Source organism: Pan troglodytes, chromosome 2, assembly GCF_028858775.2.
Source record: "Pan troglodytes isolate AG18354 chromosome 2, NHGRI_mPanTro3-v2.0_pri, whole genome shotgun sequence".
Lineage (NCBI taxonomy): Eukaryota > Metazoa > Chordata > Mammalia > Primates > Hominidae > Pan > Pan troglodytes.
The window spans coordinates 66,230,890-66,258,300 of NC_086015.1; the positions used below are offsets into that span (position 1 = coordinate 66,230,890).

The following is a 27,411-nucleotide window of genomic DNA, read 5'->3' on the forward strand; positions in this document are numbered from 1 at the left end:
GTTTTCATATGAGTCTGGAGGCCACACTGTGGTCCTCCACCCTGCCCATGTCCAGTAGTCATGATGTTGTTCAGGGCAGTGTTGTAGTAAGCAGAGGACCCTGGATGAGAACAATGTGACATCCCAAGCTTCTCAGAGTGGGTGTACGTGTTGACCCAGATGTCTGTAAACCTCAGGAACCCCTTTTTCCTGTAAGCAGGTTTGGAGACCTGCCTTTTAAGGAGGTTGGTTTGTTTGTTTGTTTTTTAATACAGCAGTGTTGTGTGGAATTCCAGACATTTCTAATGTTCAGTCTTTCTGCACTCAAGTTCAGCACTTTGCTTCTGAAAAATATTGGTCACTAAATTATTTCCAGGTTCTTGTCAGAAGGGCAGAAAAAGATATAAGAAAACTGTTAGCTCATATCAGAGGTTATCTAAACAGGTTCCCGGAAAAACAGAAGCCACAGAAGAAAAGGCCTTTATGCAGAAATTTGGTCATTCTGGGTATTCTTCCTTAAGAATTCCTGGGTGGAAATGGGGGGTCAGAAGTCTAGAGGTTTTCTTTTTGTTTGTTTTGGTTATTTTGCTACATTTTGTTTGGGTAGTAAGTCTCTATAACTGGAATTTTATTAATACTTATAAAGGACTGTCAGAGCAGCTGGGCGTGTGTGTGTTTCATTAGTCAAGAAGGCCAATTAAACATACTGGAACCTGTCATGTGCTGGCAGTGTATATTTTTCAGCAGGGAGCTCAGGGACTTGACGTTGACAGCTGATACTGGCCGATGTGTTTCACATCCTGACTAAAAGATGTACTCTGCACGTTGTGTGTGCTCTGTTTTCCCAAGAGTAGACTTTATTTTTAAAGAGGTCTTTATCCTTAAAATATCTCCCTTATTTGAAAGCATGGAAGGTTATTTTTAGAAATTTCAGTCCAAGAGAAAATATTCCTAATCACAAGCTTCATGTGTCCCATGTGGGCTTTTAAGAAGCCATGCATACTTGCACATTGCTACCATCAGGGCTTCAGACACTGTACAGATCTGGACCACAGGTGTGGGTTGTGGGCTTGAGACCCAGAAAACTGCTAACCAGATGCCATACAGATTTGATCAGCTACTATCACACATTACCCTCTGGACTTCCAATCAAACCTTTCTTAGAAATCTTTTGAAGATATATGAGCCCATGTTTGGTTTTCCAAAAAGGGATGAACAAATGGAGAGTAACATAGGAAGCTTGCTTCCACTCTGCTACTTGGAACTTTCTATAGAAATGTGCATAGATCTAACATGTTAGTCATCTTTGGTCAAGCACCAGAAGCACTTCGGTAGCATTTAGGGCTATGCTGTAAGAAAAGTGCATTCTTTTGAACAGGGACGCTCATTCAGTGAGGCAAAATGCTTACTCTGTGAGAGGCATATGAGAAATGGGACCAACTTAGGGACCAACAGATTCACATCTCCCGTTTCACTTTCATTCTGTCTCACATACCCACTGAGTTCGAACTGAGGAGATAACTTGTGCAAACTGAGCTCTTTCTTGTACCCATCTGGGAGCATTCAGTGAATGTTTCATGTAAGTCCCTCTATCTTGGGTATCTTGTTGATGGGGGTGGGCTTTAGAAAGCCATCTAAAACAGTGGTTTTCCAGTTTGTTTAAGTGGCAGGAAACTTGGAATTCAGGATGTCGGAACATCATTATTATTAATAATATTGAAATAAATATTGACAACTTCAATGCCTTCATAGAAACTGAAATTAATTTTCCTACCAGACAAGTATAGCAGTCCACAAGGGTGGACTCTCAGGAGCCATTTTCCCTTTCTCACAGTGGTTCATAATTGGACACAGTACATACCAGAATCCCTAGAGGGAGTCTTCACAATACACAGAGCTATATATACCCCACCCTGCACCTGCTCTGTTAGAATCATCATGAATGGGGCTTACCCTGCCTGGGTATTCTAAAAGCTCCCTAAGCCAAAGAGCTATGCACTGCTTGTTAATAACCACCATTTGACTGATACTTTACTGATAAGAGAGAGAGAGACTGAGAGACAGACTGACTGACTGTTCAGGGCCCTCCAAAATTAAGGCATACCTAAATCAGAGAACTTAAAGTGTCAGAAAGATATATGCTGCAAATGTACAATAGGGGGAAGTAGAAGATAACTAATATGGGTCATTACTAGGCCTGTCAGAGTCAGTGAAAATAATGTTACCTGGCCTCAGTTTCTTAAAGGGCACAGACAGCACCCAGGCGTTGGGGAAGGGATGAGAAGTAAAAGGGCAGAGGTGGAAACATGAAATATATGGTGGGGAATCACTGGATTATACTTTGTAGTTAAATTTGTAAACATACTTTTTCATTACAAACATCTATTTCATTGATTTCCCTTTTTAGGGTACTTACATATACAAATGTTCACTGAAGAGAAATTATAATTTTGGAAAATGGCTCTTTGTGATCCTAGAAATCTGATTCATTCAGGGAGGGTATGTAAGGGTAAGTTAGTTGAAAGCGAATTAGACCTAGATAGAAAATTGAAATTGCACGCTCAGTGACACACGTAAGCACTTTGAGAAATTCTTTTTTTTCTTTCTTTCTTTTTTTCTTTCGTTTTTTTTTTTTTGTTTGTTTGTTTGTTTTTTGAGACCAAGTCTTGCTCTGTTGCCCAGGCTAGAGTGCAGTGGTGTGATCTCGGCTCACTGCAACCTCTGCCTCTCAGGTTCCCAGGTTCCAACGTTTCTTCTGCCTCAGCCTCCCGAGTAGCTGGAACTACAGGCACGTGCCACCACACCTGCCTAATTTTTGTATTTTTAGTACAGACGGGGTTTCACCATCTTGGCCAGGCTGGTCTCAAACTTGTGATCCACCCACCTCGGCCTCCCAAAGTGCTGGGATTACAGGCGTGAGTCACTGTGTCTGGGCAGCGCTTTGAGAAATTCTATCTCCATTCCCCTGAGCTCAAAATTAGAGACAATACTGCCTCCTTAAGTAGATCACAGTTCAGAGGTTTAGAGGCATTAAAACTTGTGTTTTTCTTTTCCTTTTCTCCAAAATCCCTGCTTTTGCTTTTTTTATTCCTGGATACCTCTGAAGGTCAAGAAGCATAATTTCTCATGGAAATTCCCTGAAATGAGCAAGTTAAAATACAATGTCATGTGATATGCAGCTGCTTTTCTTAGGTATTAAACACAGTGTAGAATTTGTACATGCAAAGGGACCATCTTCATATTGTTAAGGATCATGAAAAGCTGACAATAGACTGACCACCTTCATCAGTCCCTGGCCCAGAGTAGACCCCCCAATAGATAGTTATTAAAGGAATAAATTAAATACCAGCATTGTAATGCCTCCATGAAATGGAAGATTAAGCAAACATTAATAAAGAGGATGCCAGTCTATATTTGTTATCAAGGAGAGATGCATATAGAATGATCTCATTCCGTTTTTTTAAAATAAAACCCCCATGTAGTCCCAGCTACTTAGGAGGCTGAGGCACGAGAGGCGTGAGGATCGCCCGAACCTGGGAGGCGGAGGTTGCAGTGAGCTGAGATCGTGCCACTGCACTCCAGCCTGGATGACAGAGCGAGACTCCGTCTCAAAATAAAATAAAATACCTACTCCCCCAATACCCAGAAAAAAAAAAAAGGAAAACAGCCCATCTGTCTATATTTGGGTGAGATTATAATAATAGCCCACAGATTGATCTCCTTGTTCCATTTCTGCTGCCCTCTAATCCATTCATCATGTAGCAGCCAAAATGAGCTTTCTGAAAGAAGCAAATCAGATGGTGCCTCTCCATGGATTAAAGCCTTTCATTGACTGTCCCCTGCTCCTAGACACCAGTGAAGGTTCTTTGGTCGCTAGATCCTGCATGATCTGGCTCTGGCCCACCTCTCCAACCTTGCTTCCCACAGCCTTTCCCTTGCCTCTGGCTTCCTTCCAGTTTCCTAAAATGCACCAAGCTCCCTCTGCTCTAAGGCTCTTCAACTAGCTGCTTGACCTGCCTAAAATGGTCTTCCTCCAGAGTTTTACAGGGTTAGACCTCCTTAATCAGGCCTCAGCTCAAATGCCACCTCCTCAGTGAAGTCCGTTCCTTCAGCCGACTTCATTTACCACCACATCATCATCATTCTTATTTTCTTCATTGCTCTTGACTATTTGAAGCAATTTATTTGCTTGTTGTGGATTTTTCCCCATGAAGACATAAATACAAGGAGAGTAGGTGCCTTGTGTGTCTTGTTTATCATTGTGCTCCCAGCTCCTCACTGCAGATTGATCAAGGAATAGTGAATAAATGAGGAAAAGTATACAGGGATAGACCTCAAAATATTAATAGTGATCATCACTAGGAGGAAGATTTTGGGTGTTTTTAATTGATTTTTTTCTTTTTGTTCATTTGTCTTGCCTAATTTTTCTGCAAAGATCATCTGTTGCTTATATAATACTTTATCAATTACTCCAGTGCTTAGCCAGGCTTAAGGAAGTAGTTTTAAGGATTGCAGACAGCGGCAGGAATGTGTTGTCTGCATACTTGATGCTGTGCAGTGGGTGCTGAATAAACATTTGCCAAATCCATTGAAATCTTTATTCTACGGGAAGACATTCCCCACAAAGTTCTGTAGTTAGTTGCCCACCCATATATTTGTGTGGGAGGCAAGTGCATGATGTGCAGCAAGGTACAGATGCGGAGCTTTGTCCCCCAGGTTTCTGATCCTTATCCCCAGTCGTGTGCTTTTCTCTGGCAATCATGGTGTTATTTTGCTCCAGGGAAAATCCATTATAAACAGCAGCACATGGGGCACTAGAGTGTGATTTGCTTCAGTACACACTGCTTTTTTCAAAGATAATGTGGGGCCTGTAGTTCCACATATAACTGAGACTGGCTGAACTGTCTGCCTGTCTTGTAGGGAAGAAAAAATCTCCAATATAGTATATATATATCCTTTCCAAGTCACTTTAACAGTAACTTGGCCAATAACAATTGTATTTACTAATAGCTTTACATTTTAGAAGTCTAATAGCCATAATAATTATGGTCTTAAAATCAAAGTTATTTCTTGCATGCATTTGTTTTTTTCAAGTTAAAGGCTAACCCAGTAAATTGCATCCCATTCATCTTAGTGACTTAGAGCACTTATTTGGGCTATTAAGTAGTTGAATAGCTGTCCTCTAACTCAACAAAAGCAGGTTTTCCTTAGCTATGATACTGGATGGTTAACGCTTTCATTCATTTGTGAAGTCCATAACCTGTGTTTTAACTTTTATGTTACATTCTGGAAATCTGTGCAAATTGGAGAAGGTGGGGGAGGAGAGGAAGGAATCCAATAGTAGAAAACTTAATAACTAATTTAGAGAGAGAAGGAAGTTATCTCAAACATCAAAATAATTTGTTTCACATAGATTTCCATTGCTTTACATTCAGAAGATTTGGTTAGCACCAGAGCCCTATAATATTATGTGCATTTCATATCCATGTAGCTTAAGTCTGACTAACTTATGTTCTTCACAAATTTAGGTAAAGGCAGCTACGCAAAGAGTGATGAAAACTTGTTTTATTATTTATATTATAAATGCTGAGCAATTCATAGGAAACAAAAAAAAACACACTCATTTTTCTTCAGTGCTCTATTAGAGTAGTCCTGGGAGGCATGTGTCAAGAGTTGTAGTAACTGACGTTCAAAATCTCCTAATGGTATGGAGCAGCAGTCTAGATTGATTCTAGAGCACTATCCAAATGGAAACTGCTTAGAGCTACTTTCCGTCTGAAAATAGGCACTGCTTAAAGAACAGCGCTTCATACTATGACATGTGATCATTTCTGATTGCGTGTGGTTATAATAGCCTGTATAAAAGCTGAGATGGAAACATCTTTGTAACTCTGTGGTCTCTTCACTCCCAAGGAGATCTTGTTTTTTATAGTTTCTTGATTTTTCTCTAACCTTCCCAACTCTAGCCCCTTCTTTGGCCTCATAGAAACAGGGTATGCCCATTGGAATCATCCCAGGATATTTTTGATTAGATTGAGCAAAGACAACTGTGAAGAAAAGTTGACTTATCTGGTAGTTGGAATACGGGCCCCAGAAAAAGCAAAGCTGTAATGTGTGTAAATGTTGTTTGGTGTGCGACGCCAGAGGAGGACAGATCCCAGTGACACTGTGCAGCAGAAGGATGCCGCCTGCTTGGCTAAAAGACCCAGCAGTAGGGCCAGCTATTGTAAAGCCCCTCCGCCAAATGAACAGGGACCCTTCTCTGGTCACAATAGCCATTCACGCTGAGCAGCTTCATTAAATATTCAGCCTGTGCTTCCGGCAGCTCATTAGGGCCGCAATGAGCAGTGACGTGGATGCAGGAAAGCTGAGGGCCAGCCAGCATCGGAGGCAGAGGCTGAGTGAGCTGCTGATGGCTTTTCTCTTCATTGCCTGTCCTATGATGACCAGTGTGTGCTCTCTGCTTTGCTTGAAATACAGGTAAAAAAAACAAACAAGCAGATGACACGTAAGGGCTTCAAGACCTTGTCTCAGATGTTGTCTGGCAAGGGCCTCTGATTCTGAGTGCTTGCCTTCCTGAAGCCCTCTGACCCCTTTAAAGAGCTGTCTGAGGCTTAGGGGGCCTTTGCATGAACAATGTGGTGCTATTGTGTACTTGGGCTGTTTGATGACGATGTTGGAAGGGGATATAAGGTGTGGTTTTGAACTTGGTGCTGGGGATTTAGAATAGCAAATTATTCCTCTGTAACATACCAAATTTAAAAATATTGTGAGATAACCCTAGCACTCTGTGTGGTAGGTTTACTCTCTACCATGTTTTCACGTATTTGAGTAGTTAAATACTAAGCCTTTCCCTTTGAACTATCAGTTTGGATGCGGTGATGATAAAAAAAAAAATGGATATGCTGTAGCAATTTTGGGCCCCTCCAACAGGCTGAATGTTGTCCTTGTATCTTGTTACTTTTACATGAGTTTACCCTCAGTGCTGTGTGATGTTTAAAGCTGGGAAGATCTGTAAAATAAGAATTAAAAGAAGATGAACTCAAATAAAGTATATTCTGTTATTGACATGTTTTTCTCTTTTCTATACAGAAAATGTTTTCAGACTGCTCATTTCTATGTGGAAGACAGCAGTTCACCTCGAGTGGTCCCTAATGAAAGTATTCCTATTATTCCTATTCCGGGTAAGTAAGACACTGCTCTTATTTCCAATGGGCTAATTGTTTTTCTCTTTTATTCTCAGTTTTATGTGATAAAACAACAAAATATTTTATAGCCTTTTAAAGCTTGCCCAGTATAAGAAATTCTCTTTAGAAGAACAAATAACTGGGTTAACGTAGTATACAGTCATATGCAGGAAAGGGAAGTACAGTAGAAAAAAGGGAAAAACCGTACAAAAACATTCTTAGTATCTACTTGGACTAAATTTAATTTGCATAGGCAATTTGTGCTTATATTTTTAAATCATAATTTGTGACACATTTTTTTAAAGGTGATATTTTTCTAAGATTCTTTCCTCTAAAATAATGTATCTTAATGTTCAAAGTTTTGGTTCTTAGGATGGTTGTGTGGAAATAGAGGGATACATTACTGGTCTGGTGGATATTTCACTTTTCTTCTAGTAAGAAGATAAAGCACTTGGTTAGTGTTGGGGTAGGGAATAATGGAGTGCACACTGTAGTGAATCCTAGCAAATGCCATAGACATTTAGAAGTTCAGCAGTGGGTTAGGTGTAATAGGATGTGGGATTTGAAGATCTCACCCACCATTTTTATTTGGCATCCCTTCTTCTTTGCCAGATTTTAACTTTCTACGTCCTGGTTTCATTATGTGCTTCCAAATACATATCTTCAGATATTTCAGATACATCTATCCTCTTGACATTACTCTTTTGCAAACAGAAGCATCACTTTGATTATAATGCCACCCCTCCTCCACACCTGAAGCTCCCCCATCCTGCTGATCTGCCCTATTCTCCATAATGCTTTCCACCAGCTAATGTGCTATTTATTTCACTTTTTTCTTTGCTCTCTTCCCACTACAATGAGAGCTTTATAAGGGCAAGTGGCTATATCCTCAGTGCTAAAATAATTCTTGGCACATAGTAGGTATTCTTTAAGTACTTACATGAATGAACGTTAGAAAAATTTCCTTAAAGTTCTAAAAAGGTCTTGGCTGTGAAACTCAGAGTTACAGTCATTCTTTGGGTACCATGGAGAAATGCTTCTATTGTTTGCAGATTGTCACTACGTGTGGTTATGGTTGTGGACTGAATTGCCCTGTTATGTGTCTGTATATTGCTAAGTCATTAGATATTACTGGGATTGTCCATGTTTTGTACATTCTAGTCAGCTTTTCTCACTAAAACTTGTCACACAGAAACAAGAAGATTAACAGAAAGTCTCTGATTAACTTCCTGTTGGAGCATTTTGTGGCTGCTAAACTGATTCCCATAAAGATAGGATAAGTTTTGTGTTACTGTGTGTTCTCCACTAACCCTGCCCCTTTTTCCTTGCTGAAGGAGACTACTTTTCCTTTGAGAGTAGAGAAGGCAGACAGGAATCATCAGTCTTCATCAGCATGAAATAAGTAGTTTCATTGAATCTACTGGATTTGCACAATAGCGTGCATATACTTTTTCCTCTTGCTTTACCTACAATATGTGTTGACCACTGGAAAATTCCTGGCAGCCTTTCTCCCTTCTGACCTGATTTGTCCGACACAGACTCAGTTGTTTGGTAGCTGTGTAACTGAAATCCATTTTTGAAGAGTTAAATGGTGAAATACTTACTGGGCTGTTTTTCCATTTCTATTTTCTTTTACCACTGGATTAGGAATCAGAAAACCTAGGTCCACCCTGAAATCTTTGTTCAGTGCCTTCACCTCTCTGAACCTTAGTTTCCAGAATCTGTAAATTAATTAGGATGCCTATTCTCCTTGCCTTTTGAGGTAACTGTCAAGACAACAGTAGATGATATTTGTAAAAGCACTTTGGAAACCATACATTAAGTGAAAAGTGTAAGCTGTTGCAACTTTCCTTCCCAAATCATGGTACTGGTAATCCCAGCAGTCATGGAGAGAGAGCATTTGCATGACTCTCATGTTAAAATTGTGTCCCTGACACCGAACTACATCCACTAGGTGTGCCCTACCTTGAATCACTCTTCTTTGATATAGGCTTTAGAACTTTCAATTCACTAGGATCCTCTGAATATGCCTTGCAACACCTTTGAGTAGGTATATTAGACCAGAAATTGCTTTTGAATGTTTTCTGTTTCATTCCCAGTTACCTATTTAATTAAGAAGTTAAATACTCAAAACCCAGGGGCATTTCTTTACATGTGTCTTTTTCCCTTTTAAATATGTTTCTCCTAATTCATACTCACTACTAGTAATATAACTATATCAAAAGAAGACTGCTTCACATTCTCCACTGAATGAGAAGCCCATGTATTCAATTGTACCTCAGTTGGCAAGGTGAGGCATTCTTGACAAGCTGTAACACGTTTGTAAAGATGAATTATTTTAAATGTAAGGCAGTGTGATGTTAAAGGGCTTACCTAGTGAAATGACGAGTGAGGCTAATCTGCTTTCTCAGGTCTTCATAGCTAACATAGCCTTACTAGGAGTATGCCTAAACAAATGAACTTACTTCACCCTTAACTGAGAGTTACCCTAAATGACCTTTCCTTAAAGAGCTTTCAGCTTGATCACAATCTCTCAGCTTGGTAAATAAAACCCCACAGTCCTATTTAATAGTTACATTTGGAAAATATTTTAATTCACAAAGCACTTTTTAAACAATTCACTGTTCTATTCTTTAGGATTTCTTCTTCTTTAGTTATAGCAGTACAACGATGTCTCATAAAAGAAAAACACAATTCAATTTTTAACAAACTTGTGAGTTATTTTCACTCTACTAAAGCTTTTACCACAACTTTTCTTTAATGGAGACCTCCATGGAATCATTTTAAATGATTTATCTTAGAAATTATCCAATTGTTTTTATTTCTAAAAATAATACGAGATTTATAGAGCTCCTATGAAGTATTTATTCTACCCATTCAATCTCAGTTATATTTTATCCCTGCTCAAAACCTAAATAACAATAATACCAGACCCCAGATTTATCAAATTATTTTACCACTTGGGCTCTTCACTCTCTATAATTGATTTTTTTAAAGATATTTGCAGACAACAGACATAACTAGTAAACTGAATCATTATACTGGCTAAAAATATGTGCAGCAGGGTGAAGTTGAAAATTCTAGTACCAAGCTGTTGTAAAAATAGAGCTCCAGGGGTCATCACTGTGGAATATGCAATACACTGTGTTCCCAGAGCTTATTTTACAGTTAGCCTCTTAAAAAATTGTTATCTAATAATTATTGAGCTTTACCAACAAAGTATGTTTATTTTCACTATAGTCCTATAGAGACAGGTACAGTTGACACCCCCATTTTCTGGATGAAGGAACTGAGGTTCAGAGACTTTTTTTAAATTTGCCCAAGGTTACAGAGCTAAGCAGTGGAGCTAACACTGGAATTATCTCTGTGACTTCAAAGCACAGATGCTTATAAATGGCTCTGCCACCTCTTGGCATACGACTGTAACAGTTTTCATATCTCAAGACTTCAGACTCCTCATTTGGATATTGATTCATTAAATCAAGGCATTTTCAAATACATGTGAATATTCTCTTTAGTTTTTTCTGAGTTATTGATCATTAACTTCTCTCACTAGCACTGACCATTTGGTTTTCCATTAAATTCTCTTTCATCCTCCTGGAGGGAATTTCATAATTCTTGGGTTGACATTTTCCCCATATTAAAAAAATCTCCCCTCTCATCTCTGTTCTCTACTTATTTTTATTCTCTTCCTTCCTGAGAGAAAGACTCAACTCAGCAAGACATCCATTCCCTGCACAAAAACAGGTCTGTGTGATTTAAATGACTTAGGAAACAAGTCACAGCCACGTTGAATGTTGAACAAATTTAGACACTAACTCAGCAACTTTGGATGATTCTGCTGTGGCTAAAATTCATAAATAAATAGCTTGTATCTTTAAATCCCAAAGCATACGTGGAATCAGTAAGTTATACTGACTTTTGGAAACTATTATAAAATAGGTAAATGATTAAGGAAAGCTTTCCTAACCCTTTGATACTCCTCCCTTTGAGATAGCAGTTTATAGGAGTTTTTGAAGAATTTTGAATGACCAGTTTTACTAATTCTAACAGGAATTTAGGATATTCAGTGTGTTCTTCTGATTTAGTATAGCAAAGACAGTGTTTTAAGAACGAAGACTTTTTTTTTCCCCCGGTCTCACCTAACACTTATGCAAAATATGGAAATGCTAGACAGAGACTGTGAATATATATGGTGGCTGAGGTTAATTAGCCATGTTAGAAAAAACTCAAAATGCAAGAGTATTTATCCAGCTTGAAAGAAGTGCTTTTGAGGTTGGCTTCCAATCACTATAAAGGTAGTATCAATTATTTTATCAGATAGATTTTGAATGGTTAGTGCCTGTTCCATGCATGACATATGGGAAAAGTAGGAGCAGGAGAGATAAGTTAAACTGTGACTTCTGCAGGAGAGTGAAAGGGGTTTTGACTCAATATATTTCACTAAGGGTTTTTCAAAAGAAAATGTTCCCTGGTTACTGGTTTCCCATTGTTTCGGTGTGAGGATAAAGCATAATTGAATGCAGTAACCCAGCTGTCAGTCCCCTCATATGCTTTCCATCTTCTAAAATACTGAAGTGGTCACAAAATTCTGTCTTTAAGATCCATAATATTCTTAACATTGACAGGTACTTATAAAAATCTAGTGACTCAGGAATATTCTTTTGAAAAAACAAACTTGAATATTACAATTATTAATGAAGCATTCACTACATTATATTATTCTTTTAGGCTTTCATTATATATAAACTTTTAGAAATCAGAACTTAGCTCATGAAATTAACCTGTTATAGAGCATATTGAAAGGGCTTTCCTAAATATGCATACTGTCAGACACAAATGTCCTAACAAATGCTTTTCTCTGGAAATTAGAAAATCTAACTTTCTAATAAGAGCATTACAAAACAAAATGTTGCTGCTAACCAGTAGCTTAGAAATTCAGAAATGATTCATGCCTTTCCAGCAGTTAAAATACATCTTAATAATTTGAAGGTCACTGGCTTCAGCAGGGTGCCAGAATATAAAGGGGTTTTAAACATGCAGTTTAAAACCCTTGGGATTAAACCAACCTTGTTGGCATATTTTATTTATACAGAGATTATCTCCAAAAGAGATTCATTGGTCTTTTGACTATAATGAAGCCCTTTCTTTATTGACTTCATTGTGTCATAAATGAAAAGAGATTTCTTTTTATGGCAGGAAATAAAATGTTCCAACCTCCACAACACTCCATGCATCCTAAGAGTGGGATTTAGACAAAAATCTATTTGTTGTGTCCTAACTCAGGAAATCTTGATAATGTCCTTTTATTTCATATTTGCTTTATCTTCCTAAGTTGACACAAAGGTATTACCAAACACCTTGAGAGGCCTGAACTTGGCCTCTGAGAGACTGAGAGGGCAGACAGGAGGGGCAGGGGGCTGAATTCCTGAAAATGAGGTCTATCCACTAGAGGTGTGGTTAACAGTACCTGCTAACAGGCCAGTTGTTGGAGCAGGGTGGAGGGAAGGGGGTGGGTAAGGTCTGAGCTGCACTGATTTGACCCAAGTACTATGCTAGGGCTCTGTTTTTCTCTGCCCATGGAGATTTGGTCGGAATTTGGGATAGGGTTGAGAGATCTGCCAAGGGTTAAATGAACTTTACAGGGATTGCTCATAGAGTGGGTGACTTAAGGACCTCTGGAATCTTAATGGTATTTATATAAATACTCACACACTTCCAGAGTAAGCAAGAAGGGATATTTTATTAAATAGACCTTAAGTCAATCAACTGCAGCAGCTAAGCATCTTGTCAGGAAGGTAAATGCCGTTAACAATTTATCTACCTGGCATCATCAAGGTGACCAGTCTACCAGTGTGAATTTTCCAGGTAACTGAAGCTTACCCTCAAAGCCAAAGAATGTCATTTCAATCCTTTTTGCTGAAATGTTTCTTTTAAATGTAAGCTCTAGGGAGGTAATATAATAAGGAAGAACCCAGGCTTTGGAGTCTGCCTGGCCCTATTACTTGATAATGACAGTAGCCTTGGCAAGCTTCTTGGTCCCTGTTAGGCAGTTTCCTCATCTAGAAAATTAGATTAATCACAGCACCTAGAACATAGAGTTGTGCATGTAAAGCAAGTAGCACCTAACAATAAATCATAGATATGAAATGTTTACTAAATGCCAGGCACTCTTATAAGTACTTGTGTTATCTTGTTTACTTTTCATAACACTCTATGAATTATGAAATGTTTACTAAATGCCAGGCACTCTTATAAGTACTTGTGTTATCCTGATTGCTTTTCATAACACTCTATGAATTAAGTACTGTTATTCCCATTTTACAGATGAGGAAAGGGAATCAGAGAAGTGGAGTCACGCAGTCTGGCTCTGGCTTTTCCACTTACACCGCTGCCTCTGGCTTCCTGATACACAGCAAGCATCTCATCACTGGTGGCTGATAAGAATCACAGATACTCAGTTTTACTGAGTTACATGCTAATGGCCTTACCAGGAGCTGTGTACTAAGGCTGGGCCCTCTGTGCAGCTCCTCCCTGTGGTGTATGTTCAGGGACAGCTTTGGCTGCTTATTTTTCCTTTCTAATACCAAATAAAAAACTATGGGCAAGAAAGCTGTTTCTCTTTTTATTTATCTGTTATTCCTTAAGATTAAGAGAAAGGAAATTTAGCGTATATGAGTAGGTTAGAGGCATCAAGTGTTGGTGATTTCCCTCTAACAGTTCTGAAGATGCAAGTACGGCCGATACATAACTGTAGATTTTGGAAACAGCTTTATGTTCGAATGCCATTGTTCTTTATTGCCTACAGTGTTGCATTTGAGGTCAGCATTATCTCAGCTTTGGTGTTTTCTTCTCAGTAGAAGTTGCGGTCATCAGTTCACCCTCTTCTGAGGCTCTGCTTTTGGTACCTACAAACCTAATTTCAAGCTTCATCAAAAGTACATAAGAAGGTTTTGTTGTGGATTGAACAAAATAAAAGGCCCGTTATGTACATAATCTAATTCTAACCACAAAAAGCTAAAATTTGGGAACTTACTTAAGGGTAAATAACAATATTTAATAACAATAAGCCCACCTCTTCAGGTACTGATTCTCTACATTAGTCATTTTATAATCGGGTGATTTAGTGATAATGGTAGTGGTCCCACTTTTGCCTAGTTTAAACCTTTGGTATCTGAAAATTTTGTAAGTACAAATAGTGGCTGAGTAAAGTGGCTCATGCCTATAATAATCTCAGTGCTTTGGGAGGCAGAGGCAGGAGGATCACTCGAGCCCAAGAGTTTGAGACTAGCCTGGACAACATAGTGAGACCCCATCTCTACAAAAAATATAAGCCAGGTGTGGTGACGTGGGCCTGTAGTCCCAGCTACGCAGGAGGCTGAAGTGGAAGGATTGCTTGAGGCTAGGAGTTCAAGACCAGCCTGGGCAACATAGCAAGACTCCATCTCTTTAAATTAGCCAGGCATGGTGGCACGGAACTATACCTAGCTACTTAGGAGACTGGGGTGGGAGGATCACTTGAGCTCAGGAGTTTGAGGTGGCAGTGAGATACAATTGAGCAGCTGCACTCCAACCAGCCTGGGTGACACAGTGAGACCATGTCTCAAAAAAAAAATTAGCACAAAATTATCAAGTGATATTTATCAGATTAACCAGGATATTAAGAATTAAAAAGTTTAATTTGTTATTCCTTGAAATTATAGTACTTTGAGAATGAAGACAAACAGTATATCATAGTACACAGGAATACAGTCTTCGGGTTCAATGGACCTGGGTTCAAATCTCAGCTCTGCCACTTAACTGAGTCTTTTTGGACAAGTTGCCTCGGTTTCCTTATGTGCATTTTGAGAATAACCATGTTCCCTTCATCTGGTTCTTACAGAGATAAATGTGTGAAAAACATTTAGCACAGTCCCTGGTAACCAGTAAGGGCTTAATAAATGGTGGTTTTCCTCTCATTCTACCAGCTTTATCATTATCCTGCTTTTGTTATACCATAATAATCTCTCATTTAATCTGTTGTCAGTGAAAACATCTTCACTTTGATTCCAGCCCCTTTTTTCCTTTATGCTTCTCCCACCACCACCACTGCATCAGTGACATTTACTCCCACTGTCATCAAATCCATCCTTTTAATGGCACTTGTAGTCTTTATCACATAATTACACTGTTCTTGCTCTCCCTTGTGTTCATCTCTTCACCAACACAAATGTCCTTGAGCAGAGACCATCTCCCTAATATCTGGCTGAATACTAGGTGCTCAGAAACAGCTTCATCCAGGGGTTTCCCATTCTCTCTGAGTCGGAGCACTTTTTATCTAGGGTCTGCAGCCAACTTCTTCTGCCATTCTAAACTTTTTTCAGCTGCAAGATGCATATGAAAACAGTATGCATTTCTTGGAGTACATGTTAATACATATAAAGTACACAGAAAGTGCCTGGCCTAGTTAATGCTGCTAATATTCCCTTCAATCTTTAATGAAACTCAGACATTTAGGTGGAGATAGCATGTTTTGGATGAATGTCTTCTTAAAACACACGGGGCCTTTCCAGATAAAAATTGAGCTGATTAGGCCTCTGATGCTGTCCTAGTTGCTTGGCCTTCTGCTAGTTACATTGATTTTATAATCATCTGGCTCATGTTGAGAGAATGTAATAGAAAAATTATGAGAATGATTAGAATAATTAGTCATAGCCTTATATTCATCTCAATATAAAGAAAAGAGATTTATGACTCCTCAGCTATTTATCTTGATTGCAGGGCAAATGCTGTATTATCTGGGTAGCTGACAGTGGTCAGTACAGCATGCATCTGTATGTATGTCCGCCTGTCTGGTACTTTTGTGACATTATTGGTGGTGCCTGGAAACCCAGAGGGTGTGGTTAGGCGTCCTTGGATAAAGATGCAAATTGGAGAGACTAGTGAGTCATATATTTCCATGATTATCATACTGAACTCTGCTGGATTTTTGCTGCTTCTAGCCATAGTGGCAGCAGGCATACTGATTTCTGGGCATGTGTGTGTGACATTAGCTTGGATATTACAGTTGAGCACTTTGCAGAAAAAAAACAATAAGCAGTTAACCTGAAAGCATTTCTTTTAATGATCTGAGGTGGGCTATGGCCTTTAAAATGCTGTGGTTTTTACCTTACAGAGTAAAACAGTTCTAAAGCTGACATGTTTTTTCTTATTTTGAACTAGAGTCCATGTTCCTAATCACGGCACTGTAAGTTCTCGGGAATCTAAAATTCTAAACTATCATTGTCGTATAAATGTTGCCTTCAACTTATTACTCTGCTAAATATGTCACTCTGCCCTTGAAAATAGTGTTGTATCTGTCATTTCTAAGTATATGAAAGTCCTATAGTCTACATACTAGAGCGATTCTGTGGTTAGGTTGTGTCCCATCTCACCCATTTTGCCTCTTGTTTGAAAATGAGTTTATTCTTGGGCTAATCATTTAGAGACTCTCCAGCTTTGTACATAGTAACCCTTTTCTCAACTTGAGATCATTTTCATTGCCACTGATCATTATTGTAGAATTTGCTTCTAAACATTTTAAGTGAAGTGATCAGATAATTTTGGAAATTTTCTTGAACTGTGCATTCTGCTAAATATTCTGGAGAAACATTTTGGCTCCGCTTACTCTGTTAATGCTGGTTACATCATGAGAGCTATAGATTTCTTGGGCATGCAAAATGATTGCATATTCATGAACATCTTCAATTCTGAAATATTTGTAAATAACTTGGCAATTTTTTTCATAAGGTTGCCTATTAACATGATTAGGACTTTAATTGTTCACACAGGAAGAATTTGTACTTACAGAGCACCACCTATTTGATAAGTAACATTTCTATGCTAAGCAACTTGGATTATGAACACATAAGTCACCTTCCTAAAACAAAGTATAAGAGATGCTATTTTCCACTTAAGCATGATTCAAGTTTGAAAATGTCAATAGATGCAAAAAGCCACCCTAGAGCTTTGCTCTCTCGCAAGAAAGAAGGAATGACATAGTCAATGTTAACTGTCACCAGATGAAGAGAAATCAGATTGTCAGGCCTGGATCTATAAAATTCTTGCCAAAGTAGGACCTCATTTACACATACAGATCTTCATACCCTTTGCTAAGAAAAGCATCTGTGGCAGTTTAGATGTTTGTGCGTTTGCCAAAGATCTTTCACTCTGAATAAAGTAAATGTCATGTCTGTTGTTTATCTCAAATTCAGCAGAGTATTTTTAAAAGGAAATATTTGTGGGGGAGGGTCGAGGGAGAAGGGAAGAAGGAGGTTGGGGAGCTCCAGTTAGTTGGGTGTGGCTATTTTATAGCAGTACTCAAGTATCATGATAAATAAGCTTAAAACATACTTTGGGCTTATGAACTGAAAGTCTCCTTTTGAAGTGACAACACGAAATAAATGGGAATGTGGAGTCTTCCCGAATCTATACCTAGTCTGTCAACACCAAAAAAATCCAGTTAATTCAGTCAAACTGATTATTTGGCATCATGTAGACACAGCTGTCTTGAGCTAAAATTTTGAACACTTAAAGATAGATGGCATTGTACCCAGAGCCAGCTGGTACAATGGCATCTATCTATAATTGTGTATAAAGGATTGCTTAAAACTTACAAGATTGGAAATAGAACTTAATTGCTTAAAGTTCAAGCTGGACTCCATTGAACAGCAATTAAAAAAAAAAAACAACAAAGAAAACCCCTGGTGTGATAAAATTTCTTGGCAAATGGGTACCCTTGATAAATTCACACTTTTAGTTAAGAGTATGCTATGGTAATTTAACTATGTAAATTGCGTTGAATATAAAAATAAGGGGAATTCTCTATGTACCTTTTTTTAAAAACCATATTTAACCTGGCTTGTAGGCATTAAAGTCATAATGAGATCCTAATGTAAAATAAATTCTGAGACTTTTCTTCAGGACATCTATTTTGTGTGATACAATTATTTTGCTCTTTGCAAAAATCAAGTATTTGTCTTAAGGATGCTTTGCTTTATCAGTGTAATTTGTTTTATGGAAGTATTCTATGTAACTTTGAATATTATTTTATTCCCCCAGATGACATGGAAGCCATTCCTGTCAAACAGTTTGTCAAACACATCGGTGAGCTCTATTCTAATAACCAGCATGGGTTCTCTGAGGATTTTGAGGTATGTTTCAAGGCTGGAAGTTAACTTCCAGAAACCTAAGTCTTACTTTATGCAGATTTTTGTAAACTTGAACTGAATTCATTCCAAGCATAACAAAAAAGTAACTATGGAAAGTGGAGTTTTTCTTTTCATCTATTATTTTAATAGGCATTCTTTTCCAAATAAAATTTAGGTGAAAGGGGAGTTGATTGTACCTGTCCTGAATATGTATTTCTACAAAAGAACCGACTTAGTGATAGAAAAGAAGCAAACTGGTAGGGATTTGCTTTTCAGGTTCTTGCTACATCTAATTCTAACTGGGAACAGCAATCATAACACAAGGCTCCCTAATTCCATGTCTTTTCTGCAATGCACATGGTATAGTGAAGATAGCAGGTTTGGTGTCTGAGAAACTGGGTGCTGGCTTCATCAGTAGTGAGCTTCATAATCCTCGGACCAATCACCTCATCTCGGATCCCCAGTTTTCCCATTTTTGAAAAATGGCACCAGTGTCACCGACATTGTAACGTCGTTGGAAAAATAAATGATTAACATCTTTAAAAGTGCCGAGTTCATTGTTAAGAACCATGCAAAGGTTGACTGTTGTTGTTTTCATGATTATTAATCCTTGGAGAGAAGACTTGGGTTAACACAGCCTTCTGATTTTAAGAACTGGTGTGTAGGAAACAAGGTAGAGAGAGGCATGTACCACCCTGCCAACTCTGGGTTCTGTGCCAGTTCAGCAGTGACAGGGTGTCAATGAGGAGCTATTAAACAGACTGCCCTTTTCTTCACTGAGGCGCTTAACTAAGGCACATCTCTGGCAGCAAGAGTTGTGTCGAGGAGGCCAAGTTTTCATGGCAGCTCAGCTGTCTTCTAGCTCTGTGGGTAAGTTGGTTCCTTTCTCTGTCTCATTTCTACTTTAAAATGGAAATGATGATGATGATGCTAACCTACCCATCTCTTTCAACAAAATTGGTTACAGGGCAAAATGAAGTAATGGAAGGTAAGCACTTTAAGATCATCTAGGAGTCATACAGCTGGAAGGTGCAGTTACCTTGAATGAACAATGAGAAATAAAAACAGGATGAAAAGCCCCTGTCTGTGCAAATTTAGAATCCCAAAAGGCTATCATAAAGGCAGTTATATTGCTGACTTGTTTTAAATTAAGTCTTTCTCTTAGTTTTTTTGTTAGTTTTTGTTGTTTTGAGCAGAATGAAAACAAAGGTGGTAGAAAGAACCTCTGATTTATTCTACGAAGTCATATGTTTTATGGAACCAATAAAAGCATGTCAAGTATTTAATGCTATTAGATGCTTACTAAAAAAGGTGCCTATTCAACTACAAAGAACATGGTTTAAGTCAAACATTTTGTATTCATGAGGACAGCAAATGTGTGTGGTGTTAAAGTGATTTAGTTCAATTGACTGTTGGCTGGATGACTGAGCAAGAATATTGAGGCATTTAACAATGTTGATGGTATTCAGGACAAACATTTATCCTCTAGAGAGCCGAATTTGATCAGGATGATCAAATGCAACTCCAGTTTCTCAATTATTTATGATTTGAGACCCCAGTGCTATTCATCACAGCTGGTTTTGACACCATTTAATTATTCAAAATAATCAGCTACACCTCTGTAAACTTGATCTGACTTAAAATGGGCTTTGCTGCATCAAAATCATGCTTCTTAACAAATCCTGGGCATCTGTACCCTATTTCTGTCCTAAAAAAAATACTGCAGCTAAAAGCTTTAATCGCCTACATTGAACTTTAGAGCTTAAATAGTATTAGCTGATACTTATGGGAGTGGAATGGGGAGGGCAGGCAGGAAGGTGAAAGGGCTGTTGTGATTTCACTGTCTTTTCAGGTCTGAAAGGTTTAAAATCAGAGCTGTTCACAATAGGAAGAATATGCTTTCTTCTAAAAAGAACAGCAAAGCAGCAACGTAAAGGGGAGAATAAGAAAATAGAAAAGCTCACCAATACTACTGTCACCTTATAATTAGGTGAAAATTTGAAGTACTTTTAAAAGAGTAGTATTCCTTTTGGGTAACTGCTAAAAGGGAAAACTGGTAATAGGCTACATAAGAAGCTATTACGGCTATTTTATAAACAGAGATAGGCTTTATAAGAAAGGATAGAAAAAGATTTTGTGTAATTAAAAACAAAATTGTATTATGGTAAGAGAGTTAAGGTAATCTTAGTCTCAGATTTCCAGACCCATTTACCTGGAATAATGATGGCCAGCATTTACTAGTTAGCACTGTGCATGGATCATTCTATTTCCTGAGGTAGGTGCTATCTTATTGTCCCCATTTTACTGATGACGAAACTACCCATGAGAAAACTGAGGCTGTGGGTGGCTACATTTTGAAATGGCAGCAGTAGGGTTTAAGACCAGGGTATCTGACTTGAACCCACATGGTTCACCTTGACACCATCCAGACTCTCATTAAAGTAGTGTCCTGGGCCAGGCACAGTGGCTCACACCTGTAATCCCAACACTTTGGGAGAACAAGGTGGGAGGATCGCTTGAGATCAGGAGTTCCCAACCAGCCTGGACAACACAGCAAGACTCTGTCTCTACAAAAAAATTTTTTTTTAATTAGCCAGGTGTGGTGATGCACAACTGTGGTCCTAGCTATTCAGAGGCTGAGGCTGAGGCAGGAGGATCACTTGAGCCCAGGATATGGAGGCTGCAGTGACCTATGACTGTACCACTGCACTCCAGCCTGAGCGACAGAGCAAGACCCTGTCTCAGGAAAAAACACCAAAAAGCCAGAGTAATGTCCTGTAATGAGCCAAGGTCAGAAGGAGAAATAAGGAAGCTTGCAAGTGACTAGAAATGATCATGCCTCAGTGCCTTAACAATACAAAAGTGGGGAGAGCAGCCAAATTAGGAACCCCCCCACAAGGGGTATTAGCTGCCCATTACATGATCTTTATGGTCTCGAGCCTTCTAAGATAGCTGAGAATACAACTTATAAAAATCTTATCCAACATGTAGGCCTAAAATTAGTCTTAAAATTATGAGAAATACAACTGAAAAGTTAACAACTGGACATTAAGAGGAGCTAAAACAACCCATCTAACAGTTACTGATGATCTACCATTCTCTGGACATAATATAAGATACAAATATGAATTAGAGTCCTTGCCCTCAAAGAGTTCAATCTGGTATTGGGGGAGGCCAGAGTGTACACAACCAAAACAGAAACAGGACAAAGCAAAATAAGTGCTATTGTACAGGTATAAAGTTCTGAAGAAGTGCAAAGGAGAAAGGCATCTATGTATTTTCATTGGAGATTTCAGCAAAAATTCTCATCCATCATGTTTAAACATCTCGGAAGTAAAAAAATGTTGGTGAATAACTATCGTAGTTTCAGAACTTCACTGCTTGGAGAATGAGAAAAACAATTCACTGGTAATTTTGACTCTTTGTCTAGAAGTATTGCTGTAAGCCAGCTTTTTGTTCTTGTCAGATAAATTCTAGAGACCGTGAAAAGCAACATCATACAGTATTTGCAGTCACTAGAAATAACATCAGTCCTTTTCTTGGGATAGCGTTGGATGACACCATTACCTTGGCTACCTGAGCTAACTTCAACCTCATTGTCCTTCCCAGGGAGTAGTTTCCCAGAGTAGTATTAAAAGATTGACAGCCTCTTCCTTGGCCCCCACAAACATAATGCAGAAGGCTTCCAAAAGACCAGTGCTAGCATACTCTTTCAAAAGGAAGGCACTCCAAAGCTCCATGAGTCAGAAGAATTAACAGGCAGGGACTGGTAGAATCAGAAGTCTAAAAGAGTGCAGGATGAGGCCAGAAGTCCACAGCCCCTGGACAAGATCCTTTGGGGGACTGCCTCTATTACAGTTAACCAGCTGTGCTAAATTTGGGCTGGTTGTTCATCTTAAATCAAAAGAACAAAGCTTAATCCACCTGAGCCCATGCTCTGAGGGACCAGTGGCCACAATCACTTTAGGAAATGAAGGGAGATGTCCAGGGCTGCTGATGATGTATAATAGGGAAGTCTCTGGTCAGAGGTGTAATGCTGCACCGACTGCTGCCTGCAAGAGGGCAGAAAATGAGCCTGTAGGCAGGGCTGTCCAATCTTTTGGCTTCCCTAGGCCACATTGGAAGAAGAAATGTCTTGGGCCACACATAAAATACACTAATGAGAGCTGATGAGCTAAAAAATTGCAGGAAAAAATAAAACCCTCAATGTTTTAAGAAAGTTTACGAATTTGTGTTGGGCTGCTTTCAAAGCCATCCTGGGCCGCCTGTGGCCTGTGGGCCATGGATTGGATAAGCTTGCTGTAGAGTTAGTTTCCTCAGCGTTTTTGACAAAAATGCCAGTTTGGGTCTTAAATATCTTAAGAAAAACATTTTTAAACGGTTATGAGGTAAATCACAGTTTTTTGAGATTTTGGTGAAGAGGGAGATAAAAGGGAGATAGCCAGATTTCATGAAAAATAATTCTTATGCTAGAGACCAGCTGCAGGATAATAATGCTGTGTTATACTCTCCAAAGATAGGTTAGTTTTCTAGGGGGCAAATGCAGTCATTTTGATAAAGATACATGGATTTGGATACAGGAAGAGAACAGGCATTCTTACCAAGGTAAATGGCAATAAAGCAATAAGCAGGAAATCAAATGGTCTTTTCAAAGGGTATGGAGTTAATATTGTCTGGGATTGGGAAGGGTGGGGAAGATAAGATGGGACCTTGAAAGCCTGGCTAAGGGAATGTGGAATCTCTCCACACGTTTCTGAGGAAGGGAATAACAAAGTCAGCACAACGTTTGAGGAAAATCAGTCTGGCAGCAATTTATACCCTGAGCAGAAGAGAGTAGGGGCTGGAAGATGCAGTGTAACCAGCACCTGTCAAAGGCCAGTTCTGTGTCCGACACCGTACATGCACTGGGTCACTACCATGACCTAAACACATCAGTCATCTGTAGAACAGTCTCTTTACCACAATTGTAGGCTGCCTGAACTCAGGCACTAAGAATGTTACCCCTACTTGGTGTAATACTTGGTAACCAGATCCAAATAATTTATTCTCAGCTACCTTTTTGGAACTGAGCAATCCGAAAGATTTCTAGAAGTTTTGTTGCATTATTTTTTTTTGAATTGAGCCACAGTATAGTAGGACAGTAGGTCTTTAAGTGCTCTTTAAATAGCCTCTTGCATCAATGACTGTAGGTAGGAAGTGATTTAGCCTACATCACCTCCCTAAAATTCTCGTTATATCAATTTTTAGGGTTTGTTCAGTCTTCGATTTTTTGCTTTATTTTAAACCTGTTTTATGTCGGCCTTCTCCTATGCTTATGTGCCTGTTAAGATTCAAACTGTTCTTTTTGAGAATTCTAGCTTTGTTACATAGGGAGTAAAATATAAACAAGCTTAAACTATTTATCAAGTTCTGAATAGGTAAATTTACAATGCATACTCCATTGGCCAGTGTCTCTTTAAAGGGTTTTTAACACCTATTAAAATCCTGTTAACTTTGAAATGGCAGTTCTGATAGAGAAAAGCCACTCCCGGATCAGATGATATTATCAGCATCTAAATGAGCCAGGCAGTACAGCAAGGAATTACAGATGACATTATTATCTACATGACAAAATCAGAAGGCCTCAGGCAAACCCCATGGGTTCTAATAAAATCAGATTTGACAATATTTATTACGATTTTTTGTTTCTGTCATTCATCTAATTGGAAAAGTGAAACAGAGGCAACAGATCAGACAAGGGGTTTTAGGTAACAAAGAGTTTGGCCATATTGAATGACAGCTTTAAACAATACTGACAGCTGCTCCCAAGCAGTCTTGGTCAATTGCATTATATTAGAAAAGAGGCTCCAACTTCAGTCCATAGCTAGGGTGGTCAGATCTATACAACAGGAAAAAAAAATCAATAAACAAAGTAAATCTCAGACTAAGGTACTAAAAGCCACAATCTCTCAGCATAAGATACCTGAACAACTCAACCCTAAAGAAGTACATGCCAAAGGTGTGACCTTCAAAACCCGAAAACAAAAGACTAACTTGTTTCAAATCCATTTTCAAAAGTTGTCTGCCCTTGAAACTCTTCAAAAGAGCATGGCTCAGAGCTTATAAGGCAGTTTCAAAAGGCAGGTCCCAATATTCTAAGTTTGGCTAGCATTGCTCATGTTCTTACGTAGACTGATTTGTGATCACACTTTATTATCTCATTTTAGAGAAGAGCCAAAGGGCAGCCTTAAAGCTCCTTAAACCAGTGTTTTCCAAACCATAGGTTATAAACTATGTTAGAACAGAAAATATTGGAGTTTAGTAAGAGTAAGGAAAGGGTAAGAACTGTCATTAAACACACTTTCCCAGAAAGGTGGATTGAATTAATGCCTGTGGGGCTTTTTTTTTTTTTTTTTAATGGACAGCTGGGAAGGACTATAATTATGGAAACTTCAATTTACAGTGTCCAACAATTGGAGAGTCATTGAATACTGTTTCTTTGAACACACAGAAATTCTTTGCTTTTATACCTTAAATTCTTTGAGTACAGTAACTTCCTCCTTCTAGAGAAGAAGTGTACTTCTCCCTGGGAAGTACTTTGTGAATATAAAAGACAACCAGTTCATTGTTTTCATTATGTTTAATGTAAATACTATGGAAAACATGCATAATTACTAGGCAACTCCTTTGTGGAAAAAAAAAGTCTGCATGCTTCTAAACTCTGCTACATCTGTTCTGTGTAAAACATTTCTCCTGATAATTTTGTGTTACTTTGTTCAGGCTCTTTGTAGCAGCTGTGTACTGCTAATGACTTCCCTTATTAGTCAGCTCCAGTACTTTCTTGGGTTTGAAGCATATAGTGTAGAAAAATTTGGCTTTTCAGCAATGTTGTATTAGGCTAATGGATGACGTTTAAATCCACGGCCAAGGTAGGATAAGAGCGTTATTTCTGCTACTGCAATTTTTCCAAAGAAGGATAACTTTTAAAATACTAGAGTTCACAAATAATTTGTCAAGACTGTATATATGAGATATGACCATTAGTTGGGCTATTTTTAGGGTTATTTCAGCACTGAGTCTTTAGAGTCAATGCACCCTCACAATTATAAAATGAGGCTATAAGGCCTGTAAGCATATTGCAAATCATGGTAGAGATTATACTTCTTAGAAATTCCCTTTCTTCTTTTAAGACTTAGGTAAATTTTTTCACCTGTCTAAAGCCTTCCTCTGTTCTGTGCTCCCATCAGAGCTTTTTCAGGCCTCTTTTATATTCATCATGTTTGACTATCTTTTTGAATATTTTTCTCACCCATAGACTATGATGTATTCAAAAAGAGATATTGTTTTACATCTCAGGGACTAGGTCAAAAACTAGAATAAAGTAGATGATTGATGAAATAGTAAATAATGAAATCTTTATACCTTTTTCACATTCTTCATAAACTCGTTATAAATATATCAATAATTATATCCGAAGTTGGGATTCAGAAGGTAACGGTGGCTGTGGCCAGGGAGTGAGTAAATACTTTATGCCTTTAAATGTATATGGTGTTCCTTTGTTCTAAACTGTGTCTATAATCTTGCTGTTTTCTTCACTAGGAAGTCCAGCGCTGTACTGCTGATATGAACATCACTGCAGAGCATTCCAATCATCCAGAAAACAAGCACAAAAACAGATACATCAACATTTTAGCATGTGAGTAATAAGCTTTAAACTACCTTCAACTGCGAGGAAATTAAATTTTCATGCTGGGTGTAAGCTGAAAGCCAAGCAATCAGAAGCAGGATGCCAAGAAAGAATGATTCTTGCAAGCTAACCTCTTATTAGCCCATCTTCAACAGTGTAGAAGTTGGGACATTTTCTTCCCCCTTAGCCTTTCATTAGGCTGTCAGAGCTCAGCGAGCTTAATAAGGTGACTGAAAGAAAATGTTTGGAGCTTCGCTATTTTCACATGAAGTGATGTCATATCACATGTTGGGAGCCAAAATTTGAATGTCACTTGGTTATACTGACATTGTTTTTAACCTGTAAGGGCCAAATCTTTTAATACAAATGAAAATATTGGGAATTGAATCAAGCAAGCTGAATTTCAAAGCATTCTTTCAAAGACTACATAATTGGCTTGTACCTTAAATGATGAGCCTCCAGGCCTTTTGGTCCATGTGCTTACTCGTCTCTATCACATTTCCATGGTCAGGAATATTCTGTAGGTTAGGTACTCAAACAAATGGACATTCTTCATACAGAGCCTCAAGGAATACCCTAGGAGCACAAGCTACTTCTATGGCTAGAAGACCACATTTCACAGACATGTGGGGCTTGGCTCACTGGCATATAATATATGCTTTGATACTAAGGGTAGGGGCATAGATATTTATAGTTAACATATACCATGGTAAGGACATTACATAGAATTGTATACAATAGTGCATTTAAATTGGACCACTTAAAATTTGAACAGTACTGTATAATGTTTTCTTAAAGTTTTAGTGAAATATACTTCATATACCATATGAAATTTACCCATTTAAGGCCAGGCACAGTGGCTTACGCCTGTAATCCCAGCACTTTCGGAGGCCGAGGCAGGTGGATCACTTGAGGCCATGAGTGCAAGACCAGCCTGGCCAACATGGTGAAACTCTGTCTCTACAAAAAATACTAAACTTCGCTGGGCACAGTGACTCACGCCTGTAATCCCAGCACTTTGGGAGGCTGAGGGGGGCGGATCACGAGGTCAGGAGATCGAGACCATCCTGGCTAACACGGTGAAACCCTGTCTCTACTAAAAATACAAAAATTAGCCGGGCGTGGTGGCGGGCGCCTGTAGTCCCAGCTACTCGGGAGGCTAAGGCAGGAGAATGGCATGAACCCAGGAGGCGGAGCTTGCAGTGAGCCGAGATCACGCCACTGTACTCCATCCTGGGTGACAGAGTGAGACTCCATCTGAAAAAAAAAAAAATTCTGAAGTTAATGGGGTGTGGTGGCATGCGCCTGTAGTCCCAGCTACTGGAGAGGCACACGAATCACTTGAACCCAGGAGGGGGACGTTGCTGTGAGCCAAGATTGTGCCACTGCACTCAAGCCTGGGGAACAGAGC

At 38.8% G+C, this 27,411-nt stretch overlaps 1 protein-coding gene and 1 long non-coding RNA gene across 9 annotated transcripts in view; one reads left to right on the forward strand and one right to left on the reverse strand.

The window, feature by feature from the left end:
- Window positions 1-27,411, forward strand: part of PTPRG (protein tyrosine phosphatase receptor type G) — a 733,384-nt gene that overhangs the window by 672,587 nt on the left and 33,386 nt on the right. For both annotated transcript variants that reach the window (XM_516564.8, XM_001174413.7), the window contains 3 exons: window positions 7,072-7,163; window positions 18,246-18,337; window positions 25,913-26,009. In XM_516564.8, coding sequence (XP_516564.3) covers window positions 7,072-7,163; window positions 18,246-18,337; window positions 25,913-26,009 — 281 coding nt within the window. The remainder of the gene's footprint in view (window positions 1-7,071; window positions 7,164-18,245; window positions 18,338-25,912; window positions 26,010-27,411) is intronic.
- Window positions 1-27,411, reverse strand: part of LOC104005583 (uncharacterized) — a 105,004-nt gene that overhangs the window by 15,523 nt on the left and 62,070 nt on the right. For 2 of the 7 annotated variants that reach the window (XR_001713400.3, XR_008547282.2), the window contains exons 5-7: window positions 26,443-27,257; window positions 25,736-25,946; window positions 23,987-24,212 (exon numbers count right to left, since the gene is read on the reverse strand). The exons of 1 other annotated variant lie outside the window; for it this stretch is intronic. This is a non-coding gene — a long non-coding RNA (uncharacterized LOC104005583). Of the gene's footprint in view, window positions 1-5,526; window positions 6,992-23,986; window positions 24,213-25,735; window positions 25,947-26,442; window positions 27,258-27,411 lie in introns of those variants that run through there. 4 more of the 7 variants (XR_001713393.4, XR_001713396.4, XR_010155271.1 and 1 more) reach the window with 3 other exon arrangements.